Consider the following 20,609-nt stretch of genomic DNA (forward strand, 5'->3'; position numbering starts at 1 on the left):
GAGGAGAATGTTAAAATTGTTATGGGATTTGGAAATCCTGTGCATGTGTTTGACATGCTGTTACTCTGAAAGGCTGGAAGATATAATGGGAACATATCCTTGAGAAAATTTATTGCTTTCACCTGCTACTTGAGATCAGCAGGCGTGACTGTTGTATGCTGTGGCCTGTAAGAAAGGTATCAGCTAGGTGGACGCTGTGAAACTTTACTTACTTTGTATTCAAATTGGGCTTCTCACCCACTAGCGTACTGCCAGAGTGGAAAAAAAAGGTTAATCTTGGCTTAGTTTTAGGCTCTTTCTCAAAACAAATGGGCCTCTAAGATCTTTGGGTTTCTGGCTGCCATGGCCCCATGGATGCTGTAAATATTAATAATATATCTGTCTATTACTGTTACACTGAAACCCTAGACAAAGCCCAACAAAAATGTGAGCACGGAGAGTAAAAATTCTGTTTGGTAGCAAAAAGCTTATGATATGTGCAAGTTTTTGCATGATTCCTGTAGCTGTAGAGGACTCTAGGAGGGTTCAAAATACACTGAATTTGACTGAGTTTCAGGATAATTTTGCCTTTTTTTTTTTTTTTTTTTTTTTAATATTGCTTCACTTTGTGCCTGACATTTGCATAACAACACTATAAAACAGCAGTGCATCACAGGACCAATTTGGACCACATTTTAGACAAGAAGTATTTGGAACAGTTTCCCTAAAGGTACTCTCGTCAGACACGTCTTCTTTTTTTTATGCATGACTGTGACTCTTTCTCATCATAGGCAACTAAACTTGACATTTTAAGGACTAAGATTTATGTCAGTTTTTCCTTGTGGTTTTGCCAATTTATGACTGTGATAAACCCTGTACATATGTTCTCACTGAGAACTGTGACATTTCCTATGGCATCTCTTGAAAAATGTTTTCATTCTAGTCCTCCTATAAAATGAGCCCAAAGCAGAGTCTTGATATAAATTATTATGGAAAACTTAATAGCACATCAGATACATACCAGGCTATGTCTTCTTCCCTAATCACTGTTTTGGAGGCCAATGATACCCTTCATCCCTCTGGTCCTGAAGTGCTTCTAAAGAGCAGGCAAAGAGGTTTTTTTTGATGCGAGAGTATCAAAACCTCAGCTTCACTGGAGGAGTGGATATGTTAAAGCACGTCAAATGCCACCTACTTCAGATAGATCTCTAGTCAGTACTTGGTGACCCGGAGCTTCCCTATTCTGCGGGTCCAGCTTGGTCCCAACCTCAACTTCGCTGGACCTGAGGGCCCTGTTTCTGGTGCCTTACACCTGCCCAGGGGAGAGAAAAGGACCCCGTGTCTTCCATGGCTTGTGACACTGGATCCAGAAATGGACTGTATTTCCATCTCAGGGCTTCTGAATCCTCCTGTCATGAAGCGGAGACCTGCAAGGCGAGGAAGCCTACCTATACCTAGAACCCCCTTCCCAATTTTGCAGCCTTGAATCTGTCAGTTTGGAGGGCCTTGAGGAGACACATTGCTGTAACGTCCACAGGAGGGAGTCTGCAAGATCCGAGATCCCCAGTTGAATCAGAGTAGAGCTCTGGGCCTCTGGAGAAAACAAGCATTGGTCAGCAATGGATGGCATCCTGAGGGATGTGGTTTATTTCAGTATTCTGAGTTTGTGAGGGTTGTTTTCAGTTGTGTTCCATTTGTAGCTAAATTGGACTGACACTGGATCTGAAATACTGCTTGGTCTTGCAAACTGAAGTGCAAAGTTTTGCTCAGTTCCCCTACTTGCTTCATTACTATTGCTGCCAGGGTGAGTCCTTTGAGCCACTACTGGAAAAGGTCCTAGCTGAATCATCTCTGCTGATGAGCTTTTTTTGGTCTCTGATTCCAGCATACATGCTTATGACTTACTGATTCAGGGCCTTAGTAAGGGCATGTAATGAATGAGAAATGAGCCATTTGCTGTACTGAGTTACTACTACTTCCCTTCCCAAATGTTTTATTATTATTAATCATTAGCAACTGCTGCAATTGGATCTGCAGAATGGCAAATATCTGGAAAATGTAACAATGAGTGTTGTCCCAAGGGGTGAGACTGAACTGGCCATATAGACTCTTGTGGGGTCCTGCCACAGTGCAGTAGGTGTAGGTGTGATTGCAGTAATGAGCTGATATAGTTTTCATGTGACTTCTGAGATGTGAAAGAAGAGGAAGAAAAAAGAAACAAAATTAGAGTCCAGTGAATTTAGAAGCAAAACTGCAGCTTTCGCTCAACACTATAGGGCCAAATTGGAATGGCATTGTTCTTTGGAGTTACTCCAGGTTCACATTGACAGGAGAATTTTGCCCTGGAGCAACATATCCAGAGTTTTCTCTAAAGGAAGAGTAAATATTGCCATAGCTGTTTGTAATTGAAAGCACTAGGAGAAGACATTCATGAGGAAATGAGACTGTCTTCAGCTGTAGCAACAAAGATCCATGGTTACTACGGATGGATGTCAATCACTGTAAGTGTGGGATCCATGACTGCTTAATCTCAGGGCATTGGGGGATGGCATCGTATTGCTCTTCTGCTGTTACCAGCAAAGCCAGCTGCTAACTTCTGCAAGCATAAGAGGACCTTAAGAAATTGTCCTTCTTCCAAATATACCCATAAGGATAAGGGCAGTGGTTCCCTTACTGTCTTTTCAATTGGACAAAGACCTGGAAAATGAGGTTAGCAAGCATCTGTGCTGTTAAAGATTGATTCCTTGCAGGCTTGCAAACAGGGAGAATTCTCAGCTCTAGGTTTTTATGACTGGGAACTGGGCCTGGCCAGATCTGTTAACTGAATACACAATACAACTGATTAATGCCTGTTTTCCAACTTGATTTATCATAACGTTGATATCCAGGCTGCTGTCCTGCAGAGCAAAGGCAGAGGCCCTGATGTTCTTGAGCAGCTGGGATTGCATCCGGTAGGAAGAGTTCACTTAGAGGTGAAGGACTCATACCGATTCATGCATGGAGGTTCATCTTATTTTTTATTTTGCAGCATCGTGTTGCTAGAGGAGATTGTTTAAAGGCTTAAGCTCCTTGTGCCCCTGACTAGATTATCTTTTGTCTGTGTAGGTAGTTTTTGAAATTGATCTAAAAATTATATGCTTGTGAAGAGGGACAGGTATTCTAAAGCAGATTTTAACAACAGTTTTGACTTGACCATTGAAGACAGGTAGAAAGCTTGAAGGTCGCTACTGACTGTGCCTTTACTATGCCACTGCACAGTCAACCGCTGCTAATGATCATTAGCATTTCCATTCTGTCAGTAAAATAATGCTATTCAGTTTGAAGATACGTTTCATTATTGACTAGACTGCTTTTGAAATATCAGGATAAAAATGATTGAGATGTTTCTGAGTGAGATATGCCAAGGTATTGTGTTTTCAAATGATTTTCAACATTATCACAGACAGCATCATATAGAAGGAAAGGATTTATTTATAGTTTTACCCTTCCTATTTATGAACTGAACTGGCTACTGATATACACAGGGATGTCATTTGAAAAGATCATCATCTGCATGGAGAGCTGACATTTGGATACCAGCCCTCAGAAGAAGATATATCAGGGTCTCATCTGCTGTCATGAGCATGAACACAGCAGATTGCTTCACTAAGTGCCTTTTTATCACCAAGTACTCTTGCCCTTATGACAGATTTGCTTGACGTTTTGGAAGTTTTGTGGTTGGCTTAATTTTTTAGTATTTGAAAGATGCTGTTTAAGGTGTCCCTTGCAAACAGACTGTATGGACTGGGTTAGATATATATTAGCATGCTGCTTCTTTCCATGAGTAATACAATTGTTGACATACACGAAGTCATTCGTCGTTCCTGAAGAAAAGCAGCAGCTAGCATGTAAATGAAAAAATGAGTCTCCGTGCCATCATGATCCCTAGTAGAATTGTGAGATTTACCAACCTGCATTTGTCTAACAATGTTTGTTACTGTTACTTTTCCAGGGTGCAAGTGCTTACATTCTAAACTATTTTCTATACATTATGTGGGCTCTATGTTTTGCTTTCCTGGCAGTCTCACTGGTCAGAGTGTTTGCTCCCTATGCCTGTGGCTCTGGAATCCCAGAGGTGAGTTTCTCTTTGGGGGTGAATATCCAAAAGCAAAACAAAGAAAAAGACAGTTTGCTGCCTTTTCCCATTCCAGAACTGTACTATGAGCTAGCATAGGAACAAGAAGATTGTCTTTCCATCTCATCATCTTTCATTCCTTTTTCTAACACAGCTTTATGGTGCCCATTTGAATTTGTCATAGTAAAAAATGTTCAGGTACCACTGTGACAGGTTAATGTACATACTTCTTCACTGCCAGAGCTTGGATTAGAAATCAATGGCTCCAAGTCATGACTTTATGGACTCTAACTTTTTGTGGCTGAGACACATACTCACTAGAAGATTATACTGAATTTTCCTTGGATGGAAATTACTTGGGCCAGTTACAAAACCAGTCATCTTCTAGGCTAGGTATTAAATAAAACCAAAATAAAATAAAAAGGGAGGGCTACAGAGCTAAGGTTTCATAAGGTACTGAAGATGCCCATCATTTGGGATGCCTGAAGTGTCGGGCTGTACATCTTCTGCAAATTGTGTTCTTGTACACCATGTCGTGCTGGCACAACAGCGTTATGGCAGACAAAATCTCTACTTGGTTTTAAATATTTTAAATATTGAGTCTTGGTCTATATTTAAGCTGTTAAAATGAGGAACCCTGTAATCCAAGCAGCATAACTATTCAAAATTTTTGAAATCAGGGCAGTCTTTTGTTAAAAGTGCTATAAAACCACAGTAATTATTACTTAGGAATCTAGCAGACAAAATCTAAAATTACTTAGAAATCCTGACATCTTTTTTTTTTTTTCTTCGTTTCTAGGAGAAACATCCAAATGTTTTGTAGCCAATCAGGAAAAAAAAACCCACCAAAAATAATTTGAAATATTTAGATCACTTCCATGTTTCAAAGTAGTCACATGTGTGTTTGTTACACATCTGATATATCCATGTTTTTAAAAAGTTTTCATAGTTAACTGTAAATCTATTTTCTGAGTGGTAAATCCCTCATATGAGGTGATGCTCAGCTCCAGCCCACTTGCAGAGACAGAGTCCAATCACAAATCTCACCCTACAGTCTGTGTGTCATGCATGGGCATTGTGCTCTATTCTAGCCACTCACATGCAAAATTAAGAGGAAATGTGTAAAAATAAGGTCTCTTGGACTTTCTCATTTCATAATACTTGCATGCTTTTATGTCATGGCCATTCCAAATATTTAGAACTACTTTTTTCTTGTTTTAACTGGGAAAAGTCTGTGGTTGTTTATTTGTCTTTTTCTGCTTTGTTAGGCTGGGTCTAGTTTAATTCTGATCCCGTAAGTCAAGGAGATATGTAACAGTTTCATATTTCCATTGATCTCTGTAAGACTCCTTACCGACGCAGGGGACCACCCATAACCACAATAAAAGTGTGGTCTGCATAACCCCTGCTCAGCTATCACTTTGGGAAAGTTGCCTTATCTACGATTTCTTTCTCCCCATCGCTGTCTCTTTCCAAGCAGTCTGCGATTTTATTAACTCTGCTGGGGTTTTAACTACATTTGCAAGTTCAGAGTAGAAAATATTTCTTCAGCTCTTCAATGTGTTCTTCCTGCTTTCCAGATAAAAACCATCTTGAGTGGGTTCATTATTAGGGGCTACCTGGGAAAGTGGACACTTTTAATCAAAACAGTCACCTTGGTTCTGGTGGTATCTTCAGGCCTCAGCCTTGGGAAAGAGGGGCCGTTAGTCCATGTGGCCTGTTGCTGCGGAAACTTCTTCAGCAGCCTTTTCTCAAAGTACAGCAAGAATGAAGGAAAGAGGAGAGAGGTGAGGTTGGCTCCAATTTTCTTTTATTTCCTTGTCTGGATACTTGGTGCTTCAAAGGACTCATGCCTTGTGTGTCAAATTTGCTTTGTAGGTGCTCTCGGCTGCAGCTGCCGCAGGAGTCTCTGTTGCCTTTGGGGCTCCGATTGGAGGTGTGCTTTTTAGTCTGGAAGAGGTGAGACCTAGCAGTTCACTTGGTTTGATAAAGATATTTTCATTTGTTACCTTCTTCTAAAGCAAAAATAATATTTGATTTCTAGTAATAAGAAATAACCAGGTATTTTAGAATAAGTTGAATAAAAGAAGAGCATTGGCTTTCTGGAAACAAAAAAAATTATTTAATCTGGAAATGTATCACTGTGCTGAGCTTTCTCCAGCTTTTACCTTGGTGCTGCATGGGCTGAGTTTTGAGAACCTGTCTTACTGTATCTAGCCAGTAACTTTGGATTTCAATTTATAGATTTTTTCACTGGTTGCTGCTCCCTATCTGAAATCTGGAAATGCCTTTTTCTGATACTTTTGTGAACATGTTCTGGTTGTGATAAGGTGCTCTCAGTAAAGCCAGATGTAGAGGGACAGATGAAATACACAGCTACAGCTTACTGTGTGCAGTGCTCCAGTGAATGATTAAAGCAAACACCCTCTGTCATGCTCAGTAAAGTGTTTACAGTCTCTGCTTGGTTTTAGGTCAGCTACTACTTTCCTTTAAAAACACTCTGGAGGTCGTTTTTTGCTGCTCTCGTGGCTGCCTTCACACTGAGGTCCATCAATCCTTTTGGCAACAGCCGTCTGGTCCTATTCTACGTGGAGTACCACACCCCCTGGTACATGGCCGAGCTCTTCCCCTTCATCCTGCTTGGTGTCTTTGGTGGCCTCTGGGGAACCCTCTTTATCCGATGCAATATCGCCTGGTGCAGGAGGCGAAAAACCACCAGACTCGGGAAATACCCAGTCCTGGAAGTCATAGTGATAACGGCTATCACCGCCATCATCGCCTACCCCAACCCCTACACGCGGAGGAGCACCAGCGAGCTGATCTCAGAGCTCTTCAATGACTGTGGTGCCCTGGAGTCCTCACAGCTCTGTGACTATATCAATGACCCAAACATGACCCGGCCAGTGGATGACATTCCTGACAGACCTGCCGGCCCTGGAGTCTATACTGCCATGTGGCAGCTCGCCTTGGCTTTGGTGTTTAAAATTGTCGTCACAATATTCACTTTTGGCATGAAGGTAAATTGGAGATGGGTGTAGAAGCTGTTGCAACCACAAGGCACAGACAGATAGCCACCAGCAGATGTGGTGTATCTGGCAGGGCTTGTGTGACTGACCTACCTAGCCATGCAGCTGTGGTTGAGATGCCTGCTGGTTCACCCACCCACCAGCACGTTGCTCTGTGGGCCCATTGCAGCAGAGGGATGAGCCCTGCTTCTCCACCTTCTAGTTATCTGCAGTTTTGTTAAGTGAAAAAGAAATCTGGGTGGGAATTTAAATCCACTGTTGCCAATAAGCAAATTCAAGATGATTCCCACTGCACCTGTCTTTCAGCTCTCTCAGGGATATGGACTATTTATGTTGTTGTTTCTCCTGTTGGATTAATGTCTTAATATGCCTCAAGGTAGCTATGCTCAGGGAAGTAATAGTTTTGAATTTACTGATTTACACATTTAGAACATAACAAAAACATAGAAGTGGCTGAGAAGTTCTATTTTTGAATCTTTTAAAGCACTGTAGCTTGGAAAAAAAGAGCCAATGAGTGGGAGGACTGATGGATGTATTATTTGATTATTCTGGATTTGTAGCTTTTTCCTTCCACTCCTCCTCCTCCCCTTAAATGGGTGATGAAAGGTCCAAGAACAACTTATCCAAGCTTTCAATATATACAAAGCTGTTTGTGGTGAGTTTTATATATCGCATTGCTAGAGTCCATATTAAACACATCTCTGTCTGTCTACAGCTTCCATTATTGGAGCATTTAGCTCTGGATCTGATTGCAGCAGATGATGGGAAGTTTTATCTGAGTCACATACTGTATTTCGTACCACACTCAAAGCTAAAGCATCTCATCTTTCTCTTAAACGTTGCACTTAAACTGAGGATCCATCTTTTAGAAGGCCTTTTACCTGAAATATAGTAGGAAGTTGTTGGAGTTTTGTATTTCTTTCCTGTTTTCTCCATCTGCTGACAAGAACTTCTAAATGGTAGAAGCTCACGCAGGACCAGTGACTGAGTCCTGCTGATTTCCTGAGCAGGGAGAAAAAGTGGGAGTGGTGTAATGTATCTGGAAGAGGACTTGAAATGAGATGCCCTTCACTGCAGAAACTGATTTATATCTGGCAGCCAGTTGTTACGCTTGTTCATTTGTTTAAAAACTTCTGAGTTTGCTTCTTTATTTGATAAGTGGTTCTTCATTCTATATATTTAAATTTTTTAGAAGCAATTGGCAGTTTCAATTATTCTGTCAAAGAACAGACAAAATAGCTTTAGCCTTCCAAATCTAGAAGACTCAATTCAACTGTATCAGCAAAATTAACACAATATGGTGGGGGAGATAGTGCCTGCTGTTACTAGGCCTAATGCCTCTGGGCCATGCTGAGGTCGTCAGTTTAGTTTTCTAGGAAGTTCAAGGTGTGCTTTCAGAACTAAAAAGATACAATGGCCTTTCCTCTCTAAAGCCGACAAAAACTGTATGCAAGCTCTTGCCACAGGTCTGAGGAGTCTTCTCCAACCAGGAAATTTCTCTCCAACTTGCAGGTGCACTTGACATCTAAAAGGAAATGCACTTAGCCACGGCAAAGTGAATTTTCATTTTCTTTTTAATTTTTTTTAAATTTTCCTTCTCATTTCAATACTGTTTTTCCATGATTTGTGGCTTGTCTTTATAGCAGACAATAACATAACAATTCATAGATATTCCTGGAAAATATGCAGCAAACTGAGATGAAGAAATAGCTGTCTCTGAGCAGTCAGCCTCCTTTCTCTGAATTTTTATTCTGCATTTGACATTTAATTTAAAATTTGGTCTGATTTAGTCTGAAAGAGTAGTAATAAAACTGTAAAGTACTCCATGTGATAGAGGGTGAAATTTATGTTATTTTCAGCTAAGCTCTCTCTCAAGCTCATGACAGAACCATCAGCAGAAAAAAAAACTGCTGAGAAGGCAATAAAGACAAAAGCAGAAGCATCTTGACTTCAAAAGCAAACTATTATTCAGAAACACCATTTATCTATCAAATTCAGTATGATTCAGCAGGTAGAATTCAAAATTACTTAAAAAAATGCATTAACGTTTTATAAAGTTGTTAATACACATGTAGCCACAAACTCAGTCACTGTAGAAACCTATCTCAGACCACAGGGAACATCACTGTAGGCTGCCATAAGCCTATGGCCTTCTGAGCTAGCATTTTATAAAGAAACTGGATTCTCTAACTGCTAATAATAAATTGGTTGATCAATAAGTTCATTACTAGTAACTTTTGTCAAGGTGTTAATCTGTTTATATTTTATTTAAGATCCCTTCAGGCCTTTTCATTCCCAGCATGGCTGTTGGAGCCATGGCTGGCAGGATGGTTGGGATTGGAGTAGAGCAGCTGGCATATCACCATCATGACTGGATCATCTTCAGGAACTGGTGCAGACCTGGGGCAGACTGTGTCACGCCGGGACTTTATGCTATGGTGGGAGCGGCAGCTTGCTTGGGTACAGTACCTGCCTAGTCATTGTTTCATGCATGGATAACACTGATATTGGGGACTTAAAAATTGTTTGAGGGCTCTGTGTTTGTGTTGGGTGCTATGCTGGCATTTCTGAATGTAATAGAGGTTGAAATCAAGATGTGAAAGGCTAAAGGATGGGCCGCTTCCTCTAATGGTCTTTCCAGCGATCTGTCAGGTAGTCAGCAACAGAGAGGCTTGCACCCATCAATGCCTGCTCCTTGTAATGTGCCAAAAAGCACAGAGAAGGAAAGAAAAAAAAGTTAGGCTACAGGTTTCCAAGAAGTGTTTCTCTTGGCTTTTTTTTTTTTTTTTTTTTTCTTTTGATGTAATGAAATCCATGGTAGCTGTACTGAAGCTACTTCCTTGTTTAGACTGTGCTCTCTCTCAGTGCAGAGAACAAACTTCCCAGTTCTGGCCAAATTTTAAGCTACACAGAGTTAAAAATTTTGGGTCTTATTTTGTTTATGTGTCACACTATGGTCAGCTTGGCTGTATGTTGGTTTTCATTGTGACCATAGGCCAATATCTGACTACATTCAATCAATAGGATTTATTGGATGTAACAGGAGTGATCTGTTAACGGTTAAAGCAAGATCATTGAATAATACCTCACATATCAAATTTCTAGTCATAGATGCAACAGGAATGTTGCAAGCATACCATCTGAACATGTTTTTGCACTATCATATGTTTCCCCTTCTGTACTTGTATGTTCTATTTCCTTTTGTTGTTGTTGTTGATACCATCATTAGATGATGAAATAGTAGTGAGGAGGCATAACACATGATTAATGTAATTGGGTAAATTCAAAATGAAAGATGTACTCAGAGAAGAGCTGGAAAAGTTTCCGTTTCAGAATCTTTTGTTAAAAAAGTAGGTTTGTGTGATCAGTTATAGAGGAAGGAAGGGTGGGATTTACCTGTCTAAATTTAATGTCTGTAATGTAGATATCAACATCTGAGCTGGCCGTGTTGATACACTTCACTGTCAATACAGAAAAAAGTGAGATACTGGAAAGATCAGTCCCATCTGGCAACAGACATCTAAAACCAGGCAAATGAACAGAGGTATTTGGCCTCCGAAGTGCCTGCTTTTCTCCAGAGATTGTAAAAGCAATCTGAATGACCCCCTTGAATTTGAACACCTACAGCAATGTAGACATGTTAAAGTAGCTGGAATGAATCTCACTGTAAAAAAGAGTAAATGTCTGCAAATGGTCTCAATGTTCATAAGAGAAATGATACACAAAATGTTTGCTCTGATATTCCAGTTGATCTGCTAGTCAGCAATCACTTCCTCTTTTAAAACGTCCAAATCAAGGTGCAGTGATTTTAATAGGATCGTGAGGCAAACACCAGAGTGGTTTCTGCTGGTTCTTAAGCCCAAGACCTCTCTCACTTAGAGTAAGATGTAGAGTAAGTATTAAATGATCCTTACTCTGGTATCCACTCTCAGCTTTTCAGAGTCAGAAGTTTAAGGCATAGAAAGTCATATCCGGATCATCGTGTTAAATAATCAACAATTTAATTTTCCTGCATGCCCCTAGATTAAGAGCATATTTTAATGACCTGTTTGCTGATTTCTCTCATCTAAAATAGTGCTGTATTTTGAGGCGTAAAACAGCAGATGTATTACATTTACCTTTTGAACAGAGGCATGTTACCTAATAATTCAGTGATACGTACACACTTGTCTGCAGTTACATGATTATTTTTATCCTTTAACGTAAACTGAAGGAGTGAAGAGCTTGTGTATGAAATTAATACAGAAAGGCTAGATTTAAAAATGCAGCTATGACCCTGTCCACTGCTCCATGCCTAGATGGCCTCAAACCAAGCTGTATACAGTTCAAACTGTCTGTTACACTGATATCAAAAGCTAGGGTTTAAGCTGTAATGTAGTTCTTTCAGTGGCTCCAAATTGTCCTTACATAGGATTTTGTAATCATAGCGTGCTCAAAGACAACGCTTAGCTTTCTCTTCAGTACGAATGTGATATGTAAACCAATGTGAAGGCCAGCTCTCAGTGCTCCTACCTGCCCCAGCCACGCTACTTAACTGACTCTTGGAGTCACTTTAGAGGGCTAATGCAAAGGTTGAGTTTTAGTTTCTCAAGCCTCCAGTAAGGTCGATTTTTTTTTTTTTTTTGCATGCTTTCTGGTTTGATAGCTTAGTCTTTTAGCATTCGTTATTTGCTTTTCAAGTCTTAGCATTTTTGACTTGAGCAAGTTCACTCAATCTTTTTTGATCAAAATTGCAGCAAATGAAAAAAATCTTTCTTTACTGAAATAAGCCCAAAACTACTTCACAAAGTATCAGGGTTAGCTTGAATAAACTCATACCTTCTTGAGTGTAAGACACAAAAATATAAATGCGTTGCTTAGTATGTATACTTAAGGAGCACTGAGGGAAACCTGACAGCTTTTCTTGTTGGCAGGTGGTGTTACCCGAATGACAGTCTCTCTGGTGGTGATTATGTTTGAGCTAACTGGAGGCCTGGAGTACATTGTACCTCTTATGGCTGCAGCTGTCACAAGCAAGTGGGTGGCAGATGCCTTTGGGAAAGAAGGGATCTACGAAGCTCACATTCATCTGAACGGCTACCCATTTTTGGATGTGAAGGATGAATTCACCCACCGAACCCTGGCAACGGATGTTATGAGACCAAGACGTGGTGAAGCTCCTCTCTCTGTTCTGACGCAGGACAGCATGACAGTAGAGGATGTTGAGACACTAATCAAGGAGACTGACTACAATGGCTTCCCAGTGGTGGTTTCAAAAGACTCGGAGAGACTTATTGGTTTTGCGCAGAGACGAGAGCTGATTCTTGCAATAAGTGAGTAGAGTATCAGTGTACATGCAAGTTTGATTTTGGTAGGGTAGTATGTTACCAGTGTCATTAACCTTGAAGAATGGATAAATAGGAACTGAACTTTTCCCCCAAGTCTGGCTTTTACTAGTTGCTAGGACCCATAACTGGAAGCTTTTGTATTGCAGTGTACCACCTGGAAGACTTCTGTGGGCTTGACCTTTGTGGGATTAATTTTGTGATCACTCAAAACAGTACAATAGGATTCTCCTAGAGACGACAGATAAACTCAGCTCATACGGCCAGAATTTTTGTCAGATCGAGATCAAAAGCCACTGCAGTGCTGAGCTTCCTGCAGTCTCCATGGGTTGCCAGCAGCAACTGGGGCAGTTGTGAACTTTTGTCACCCTGTAACGAAGTGCAAGTGCCTGTGTTTCTTTCTGTTGCACTGCCTCATTTTTTTTTTTTTCTCACGTGTAGGCCTTTTGCGCTAGGGATGGAAAGCTTTTCAGTGGAGGATGCTGATGGCTAAATTTCATAAATCAGTCAGGGGATAGCTGGCAGGCTGCCTGGGAGCCCGATCTAGGTCGTTACGGGTTTTGACCCATCAGGTCGTTTCCTGGTTGGCCTGATGGCTAGGTGGGGATTGAAAAGACAGGTATATTGGATGAAAGCAAGTGTTCTCATCTTTCTGGTACCCAGGGCATCCAGAGCAGCAGATGCTTGCAAGCCTGGCAAATCAACCCCATGGTCTGCTTCCAATTCTGGCAGTCCTGTGTTGTTGAGGGCTGGCTGGGCAGGCAGGCAGCTGCTGGCTGGGCATGGATGTCTTATACTTTGCAGGGAACTGGAATGTCTAGCATATCCAAGTCTCCTTGACATGGAATTATTCCTATGTGGGCCTGTTTCATGCCTCTGCTTCAGGCACCTTTAAAAAGCTGTTGTCTCAGATAGAAACTCCCATATTCTTCAAAAAAGAAAACCCATAAATGGAAAACCAGGGCTGTTTTAGAGGGTCACTTTCCTGCTCACTTCTCACAAAGGTAAAATAAAATTTGAAATAACACAATTTTCATCTCCTGGATGTAAAATACGCATTCTAAATGATTAGATCTAAAATTTATGTTAATTTATTTAAGGATTCTCAGCTGTTACTTGATTCCCCTCTTCTCATCCCATAGCAGGAAGTCATCAATGCTGCATCAATACTACACGCAGGAGGAGAAAAGAAATGACAGAGCCCAGTTTTCTTCCCTTAAAATGTAATGCAGAATTCTCTTCAGTAAGAATTTTTCTAATTTTTTTTCCCTTCTGTGGTGTAAGTTATCATTTCAGTTAGAGAAAACAGTTTATGAACTGAATTCATTTTGCCCTTAGTTATATCACTTATTTCTCAAAACATAGGAAAGCAAAACAGGCCTTGCTGCCAGCTCCTCTAATTGTACAGTTAGAATTTAACCTCCTAGGAGTGTGGAAATCTAACTTTTTCATTAAAAGCCGACTATCCCTGGTTGCTCCTTCCTCCCTCCTCCAAAAACAAGCAAAAAAAAAAAAAAAGTCTCCGTGAAGTTATAATCCTCTGTATACCAATCTCAGGATAAGAGGATTTTAAAAACACAAAGATGAAGTCCAAGGCTGCTAGCTGCAATACTTTTTTCAAAGAACTGATTTTCTCAGAGAGCTGATCTTCCTTTAATAGTAACAAAAGATGCCTTGTGTGGCCAAACTGGGAAAGTAAATATGTGTTTGAAGTTTCACCAAATGTGTAAATACCAAGAGATGATACTATTTATAAAATAGTTTGTATTTTACCCCAGTTTTGCTAATGATTTTTAAACATCTTCTGCACTCCCTCGTAAGAAGTTAAAAACCTTAATTAGATGTATTTAGCCTACCCTGTGCCTGCCTGGCTTTTACAGTGTCTGTGCCATGTTGTGGCAGTAACACTTGCTACCATCCTAACTTTATAGCCCTTTGCATCTCCTTTGCAGGGAGGTATCTCAGTGGGAAAATTACATGGACTGAAGATGCTGAGATCTCACTTTAAAAGCAGAAAGATCAGACGCTGTCTGAAATGAGTCAGTGAAGTTTGAGGAACTGAGTGCTTTGATTCAGGTCATAAATGGCAACATTGATGAATGGGCTTGCTAGAAGATGTGTGAAAATGTCCAGGTATGCACTGATAACAACGAAATCAGACAAAAATAAACCCAGCAAACATTATAAATCAAAATGCTTTCCCGTTCAAAAACTGTTTCTTTGACATCGACATTTTCCAAAGGAAAATGTACTGTTTCTTGATCACCTCTAATTGAGAGCATCATTCATAAGATCTGAGGCAGAACTGAGATTTAAAATCAAAAACGTCTTTGCATTGGTAAGTTTTTCTAAAATCCCCAGCTGTCTTTTGTGAGCCTTTTTCCCTTGGGTTGAGTATGACAGCTCCTAACATAATTCTGTGCTGTGTTAAATGGTTAGTATTTCCAGTATAGTTTGTTTTCCCATTTAAAATCTGGATTTTCTTTCACTTTTCCAAAAGATACAATATATGGTTCCAGTACAGAGCAGGGCAAAACATTGGTTTAGTACCATGCTAGCAACTTTTTGATAAGTAATCCTTTTTCACTGAAGTTGCTTTGGATCTATTGCAGAAGAAAACACTGCTCATCATTACCACAGAGTAGCTACTGTGTTGCAAACCTTCACCTCATCTTGCTTCATAGTTGTGTTCATGGAGCTGTACACTAGGTCTCCTTAAACTATAAAATTACTTGCCAAGAGGTAAACGTCACATGTGGTGAAGCATCTTTTATTCTGCTCAGGTTCTTATCTCCTGCTCAGCCTGACATCATCCAGAGATACTGGAGTTATGTCTGGGAAGAGTATAAGCCCCATCTGTGCAGAACTATAGCCAGGGAACGAGGTCTTCTGAAAAGCAGAGTCAGGCCCACACCCGCATCTCTTCTTTCACTGCATTGTGCCCTGCAGAATGCCTCCTCAGTTTGAACTAGCTTTGCTGCCTCTGTATGACAACACGTTGCACTATGTAGAGACATACTTTCAACCAAGAAGTTTCAGCTTCTTTGTCTGGCCCAATAAATTGTGCATCAGCAGCATGGTGGCCCAGCGGATACTCTGGGGAAGTATTCCAATTGCCTCACACAACTGACTTCTTGGATGAAGGCAACAGTTATTGAGTCCTTCCTCAAATATGTGTCCACACACAGCTCTCTGCCTCTTGATTTACCCCTACGTACTTTCTTTTTTAATAAGTGGAGAGCTAAGCACGCTCTAGAAATGTGTCCAGTCCCTGTAAGTGAATGGTAATGTGACTTCTGATTGCTCAGAAGCAGCTTCAGGAGGATTGTGTCCTTCCACTGCTCCTTGTTGAGCAGGTGGGCAGAGTCACCCTCTGGGGACAGGTGTCTATATTTTAGATGGCACCTACTTCACAGTCTTACTGAAGGGAGTATTTGACCCTGTAAAGCTGCTCTTAAATTTGGCCAGCTTCAGAGGCATTGTACAAAAGGCAGAGTCTTGGACACAAGCCAGGTGGCCTGTATAGTGTACTTTTCTTGGTGTGGAGTTGAGAGAGCAACATAGTTAATATAGGCTGTGAACTGTGAACTCCGGGGTATGAGGCTGTTTCACATTTGGGAGAACTAATTCCCTCTCTAGCTATGACAAGAGCCTTCTGCATAGATTACTCTGTGAAACCAGACATCATCATCCATTTGCTTTGCTCCTTCTGTTAAGCTTTATCTGTTTTTCTTACCCACTGACTGCAAAAATGTTCTGTTCTTCTGTTTTACCTTTACTCTAACTCCCCCATCCAGTGAAACTGAATAAACATTTTTCTGATGCCACTGAATTTGCTCAATAGTACTACATCATTCAAATTTCTCGAGAGAGATGTTTGACTTTGAAGAGTGAAGTCATGGCTTTGGCTAATCACTGTTGTCCAGGGTCATTGCTGCCTTGGGAAGAGCAATGTGATAACTGAAATGTTTGGGCCTATTGCTTTGGGTGCAGCTTTGGGAAGGAAATAGCTAGCTGTCAAGGCTTTTTATCAAAGGGTGGGAGTTTCCTTCAGTTTGATTAATGTTACCTCTTACTACAGATCATATATCAAAGAGCTATGCAGGCATGTTCACACTTGAAATTAGATGTATGAATTGAAACAAGATGAGAGAAAGTTAGCATCATTCCTATAAATTGCAATAGGGTTTGCAGTATGTGGGGTGAGAAGGTTGAAAATCATATACTGTGCTGATATTAGGTTTGAGCCAGCACTGCTCCAGTTCCAGAAATATTGCAAGACAATGATCATTAAAGGGAAAAAAATGCAGCTGGAACATGTTGGAAACCATTACTGTCTACACATTACAAGTCACAGGAGCAGGTTTCTGCACTTTGATTGATGGCAATGAGCTCCAAGAATATATGCATATGCTTTGAGTATGTCTGATTTGCTGTACCTCTCAAGAACAGAAGCAACCTATATTAATCAAAGATAATAATTCTAACCATTTCCAGCAATTTATTTAAAAAAAAAAAAAAAAAAGGAAAGACTTAAAGCCTCAGAGCCAAACAAATTATATGCTTATTCTGGGGAGAGAGTTGTCTATCATTTCGAAATCCATCTCATATATTGGTTGTGCCCTGTAGTGTTGAGTAGAAATGAAGTAAACACTACAAAGAAAATAAACCATGCTAAGAATACTTGTTGGAGCATACTTTAAAGTAAAAGGCTTATACTGATCATATAAAGTCCAGATGTAGTGTAAAGTTCACTTCATAGTTTGATCAAAATATTAATGATATCTTTTGAACTTTGGAAAATGGTCAAGTATGAACTGTTGAGAAAAATGTATCAAACTCATTTACTGCTATATATTGTTCCTACCTTTACTGTTTTCCTTTAAGAAGGAGGCTAATTTTTTCTGCCCTTTTAAAATCTAGATATGCAAACTCTATTCAAGGAATTAAGTGCAAAACCACAAAATTCACCCTGCATGCCAGAGAAGTGTGCTGTTCTAGAACAACACCCACACTACCTCCAGATCACTGGGGTGTGAATTTGTCTAATTTGTTTTTCCTAGCTTTGTGTTCATAAATCTATTTACCATGCCCAAATTTCCTTCACTCCACTGTGAAGTCTGGGAACAAGCATACTGCTCCAAGCCAGCTGGGACCGTACACAGGCTGTTGACTGCACTCCTTTGGGAGTATAATAGTAGCTTCTGTTGTGATCCTCACAATGGAGGAAGTGATGTATAATCATTTGAATTTGACACAAATTGGATTAGTGATATTTGTGAATGCATTGAGCTGCATATTTATTCAGAAAAACATTATGCCAACCAAGCAAAGTATGTATTTGTAAAAATATAATTCATGTTTACTTCAAGGGAACGATGTCTCAAGGAAGTTCAGGTTTGCTTTGTAACCCCAATTTCCAAGAGCTCAGTACGTTAAAGACAAAAAGCTGCTACTACCTTTGCTTTCCAAAGGAGGGTAATTTCTTTTTTGTTTTGTTATCAAGCCTAACTCACTGTCTACCTTGATCTGTCTGTTGTACAGAGAATGCAAGACAGCGTCAGGATGGGGTGGTGAGCAACTCCATTGTGTATTTCACGGAAGACCCCCCAGAACTGCCACCCAACAGTCCCCATCCACTGAAGCTGCGGCGTATTCTCAACCTGAGCCCTTTCACCGTCACTGACCACACGCCAATGGAGACTGTGGTAGATATTTTCCGTAAACTTGGACTCCGGCAATGTCTTGTCACTCGCAGTGGGTGAGTAGATGCCGAGTCAAGCATGCTTAGGGAATCTCAGGAGTTTTTCTTCAGCATTAACAAAAGCACCATTTTTCCTGTTTCAAGACAAGTATAGGCAGTATCTAATTAATCAGCATCTCTGAGACAGTCAAGTGAATATTTTGATTTTGCCTCTGTTGTGAATGGAAGGATAAAGGAAGCATGCCCAGTGTCTCTCCAGGGCAGCAACAGAAATCAGGCTCAGAACCAAAATTGCCCTTGCCAGGTGTTGTGTTTCATTCTGTTCTCCCAAATCCTTAGTGTATTGTCTTTTAGGTAAAGTAAAGATAAATACGAAATAAACCATTCGGACTCCCACTGTCATTCAGTTTTCAACAGAGGCAGATCTGGCAAGTTGTATTGTTTCCAGAGGATGTGCCTGTTTCTAGACATTGAGCTAGACTGGATGTTTGTGAAGACTGTGATAAAGATGTCAGTGGAAGAAAATTAATCTGTTCATCTTTCTTTAATGGAAAACAAAAGGTGTATAAACCAAAAGTCCACAAAAAAAAAAAAAAACAAAAAAAAAACAACCCACCTGAAGAAGTGTGGGCAAACATGAAATTAGAAGAGTAAAAAGCTGCATTGTGTGTACTAGAAATAACATTCCATAATTCCAATGGAACTTGAGCTATTTTGGGATAATTTCTTATCCCAAGATCTAGTGGTTAAAAGAGACTTTACAACAGGATAGCAACCAGAGCCATCATTTTCAAAAGCAGAAGACTAAAATTTAGTCATCTGCAAAAAACCTTTTTGTTATTCAAAAACATTGCATATCAGCTATTACTATAGATGCAGCATCCTCACATTAAGAAAATAGGTCCTGAATTTAGGTGCCTGGATTTAGAAATTTTGATCTTGAGTTCTAGCATTTCGATGAAATGAAAAGTGGAAAAACTGTAATAATGACATAATTTCAAAATTCAGTGCTTTGTGACCTTCAAGGACTGGAAGTAAAAGCCCTTGAATACTGAGGGTTAGGAAATTTTTGACTCTTGGGGTCGATGTCCCATAGGCCTTATCTTTCCTGACAGATATAATTAATTTAGGATCATATAAATGGGAAATTATCACTCAAAATTTAAGGAATTATGCTGTCAGACAGAGATGGAAAGTCTGTGCTTTAGCTTAGTTTGTGTATTAGTAAACCCCATGCCCTAGCTCAGGGCACTGGTGCCTCGGTTTTGGGCTGCTGGTCCTCTGCAGCCTGAGCCTAAGGTAACTCGTTACTTTACTGTACAAAGTGTCAGTAGGTGTAGCTCCTCCCTCAGTCATGTTCCCAACGAAAAGAGATAACAACCCAAAGTATTTAACTTAATGATCGTGGCCAAAGTAGTAAAAATACATGAGGTGAGAATGCTTCTTATGAAAGATAATAATTGGGGAATGGATGGGATGGACAGAGTTATGGAAGCACTTGCAAAATGTCCCTGCAGCTGAACAGGGGAAAAAAATGTATATGATGTATGAGATGATTGTTGACCTTTCCTTTCCTTTTCTCCTCTAGGAGGCTGCTGGGTATCATAACCAAGAAGGATGTATTAAGACATATGGCTCAAATGGCAAACCAGGACCCTGAATCTATCATGTTTAACTAGACTGGTAAAGGAAGAAGAAAGTAACCCCAAAGGAATGCCTTCTAGATTAACACAAAGGCTATGTTTGCTGTTTCATTTTGTTTAAAGAGAAAATGTAACATGTATGAAGAATGGCCCAATATGCCTCTGACAGAGGGAGTGGATGCAGGATGGCGCTTATTTAATAATGAAGGCAGTTTAGAAGCTCTGAGCAGCTGCGGACAGCAAGCTGTGTTTCCTTAATGAGATTCCCAACAGCTCAATTGGAGTGTTGGTGGGTGTAAGTGATGTGGTGCTTAGAGACAAAGAGCCAGGAGCACCAGTGGGATGCAGCAATGTTCACAGTACCTTTTGAGGCAGGTGTGAAGACTAGCAGACCCTGTTTATATATAAGCTGTTAACAGAGATAAAGATTTGTGTTCCAAGCTAGAAAGTGTGTATGAGTAACATCAGTTGGTTTCGTTACTGAAATTGTGGCTGTTGATTTGCTACTGAATTATATACCGTTTTCATGAGGGGAAAAGATCAGTGTATTTTAAAAAGAAAAATTTTGTCATCTTCATTTATTTTTGTAAAAGTTAAGTGAATTCAGGACTGGAGTTAGAGGAGCAAGAACACAGTTCAACTCACTTTAAAACATAGTGTCCCCTGCTCTCTGCTTTTGTCCTTTGAATTTTATACAGTTTAGCATTTCTGTCAATCAGCCCTTTATTAATGTTGAAATGTGACTTATTTGTAAGGATTTATTATTTCTCTATGCAATTTTGCATACAGGTACTGTAATATTTAGTATTACCTGGTTTG

The 20,609-nt window shown here is 40.1% G+C and overlaps 1 protein-coding gene across 1 annotated transcript in view; it reads left to right on the forward strand.

The window, feature by feature from the left end:
- Positions 1 to 19,826, forward strand: part of CLCN4 (chloride channel, voltage-sensitive 4) — a 38,568-nt gene extending 18,742 nt beyond the window's left edge. The window contains exons 5-12 of the mRNA XM_010077890.1: positions 3,971 to 4,093; positions 5,674 to 5,880; positions 5,972 to 6,052; positions 6,565 to 7,110; positions 9,393 to 9,579; positions 12,033 to 12,431; positions 17,988 to 18,204; positions 19,736 to 19,826. Coding sequence (XP_010076192.1) covers positions 3,971 to 4,093; positions 5,674 to 5,880; positions 5,972 to 6,052; positions 6,565 to 7,110; positions 9,393 to 9,579; positions 12,033 to 12,431; positions 17,988 to 18,204; positions 19,736 to 19,826 — 1,851 coding nt within the window. The remainder of the gene's footprint in view (positions 1 to 3,970; positions 4,094 to 5,673; positions 5,881 to 5,971; positions 6,053 to 6,564; positions 7,111 to 9,392; positions 9,580 to 12,032; positions 12,432 to 17,987; positions 18,205 to 19,735) is intronic.
- Positions 19,827 to 20,609: the final 783 nt, after the last annotated feature.

This window comes from Pterocles gutturalis, unplaced genomic scaffold, assembly GCF_000699245.1.
Source record: "Pterocles gutturalis isolate BGI_N339 unplaced genomic scaffold, ASM69924v1 scaffold17313, whole genome shotgun sequence".
In the NCBI taxonomy this organism is placed as follows: Eukaryota; Metazoa; Chordata; class Aves; order Pterocliformes; family Pteroclidae; genus Pterocles; species Pterocles gutturalis.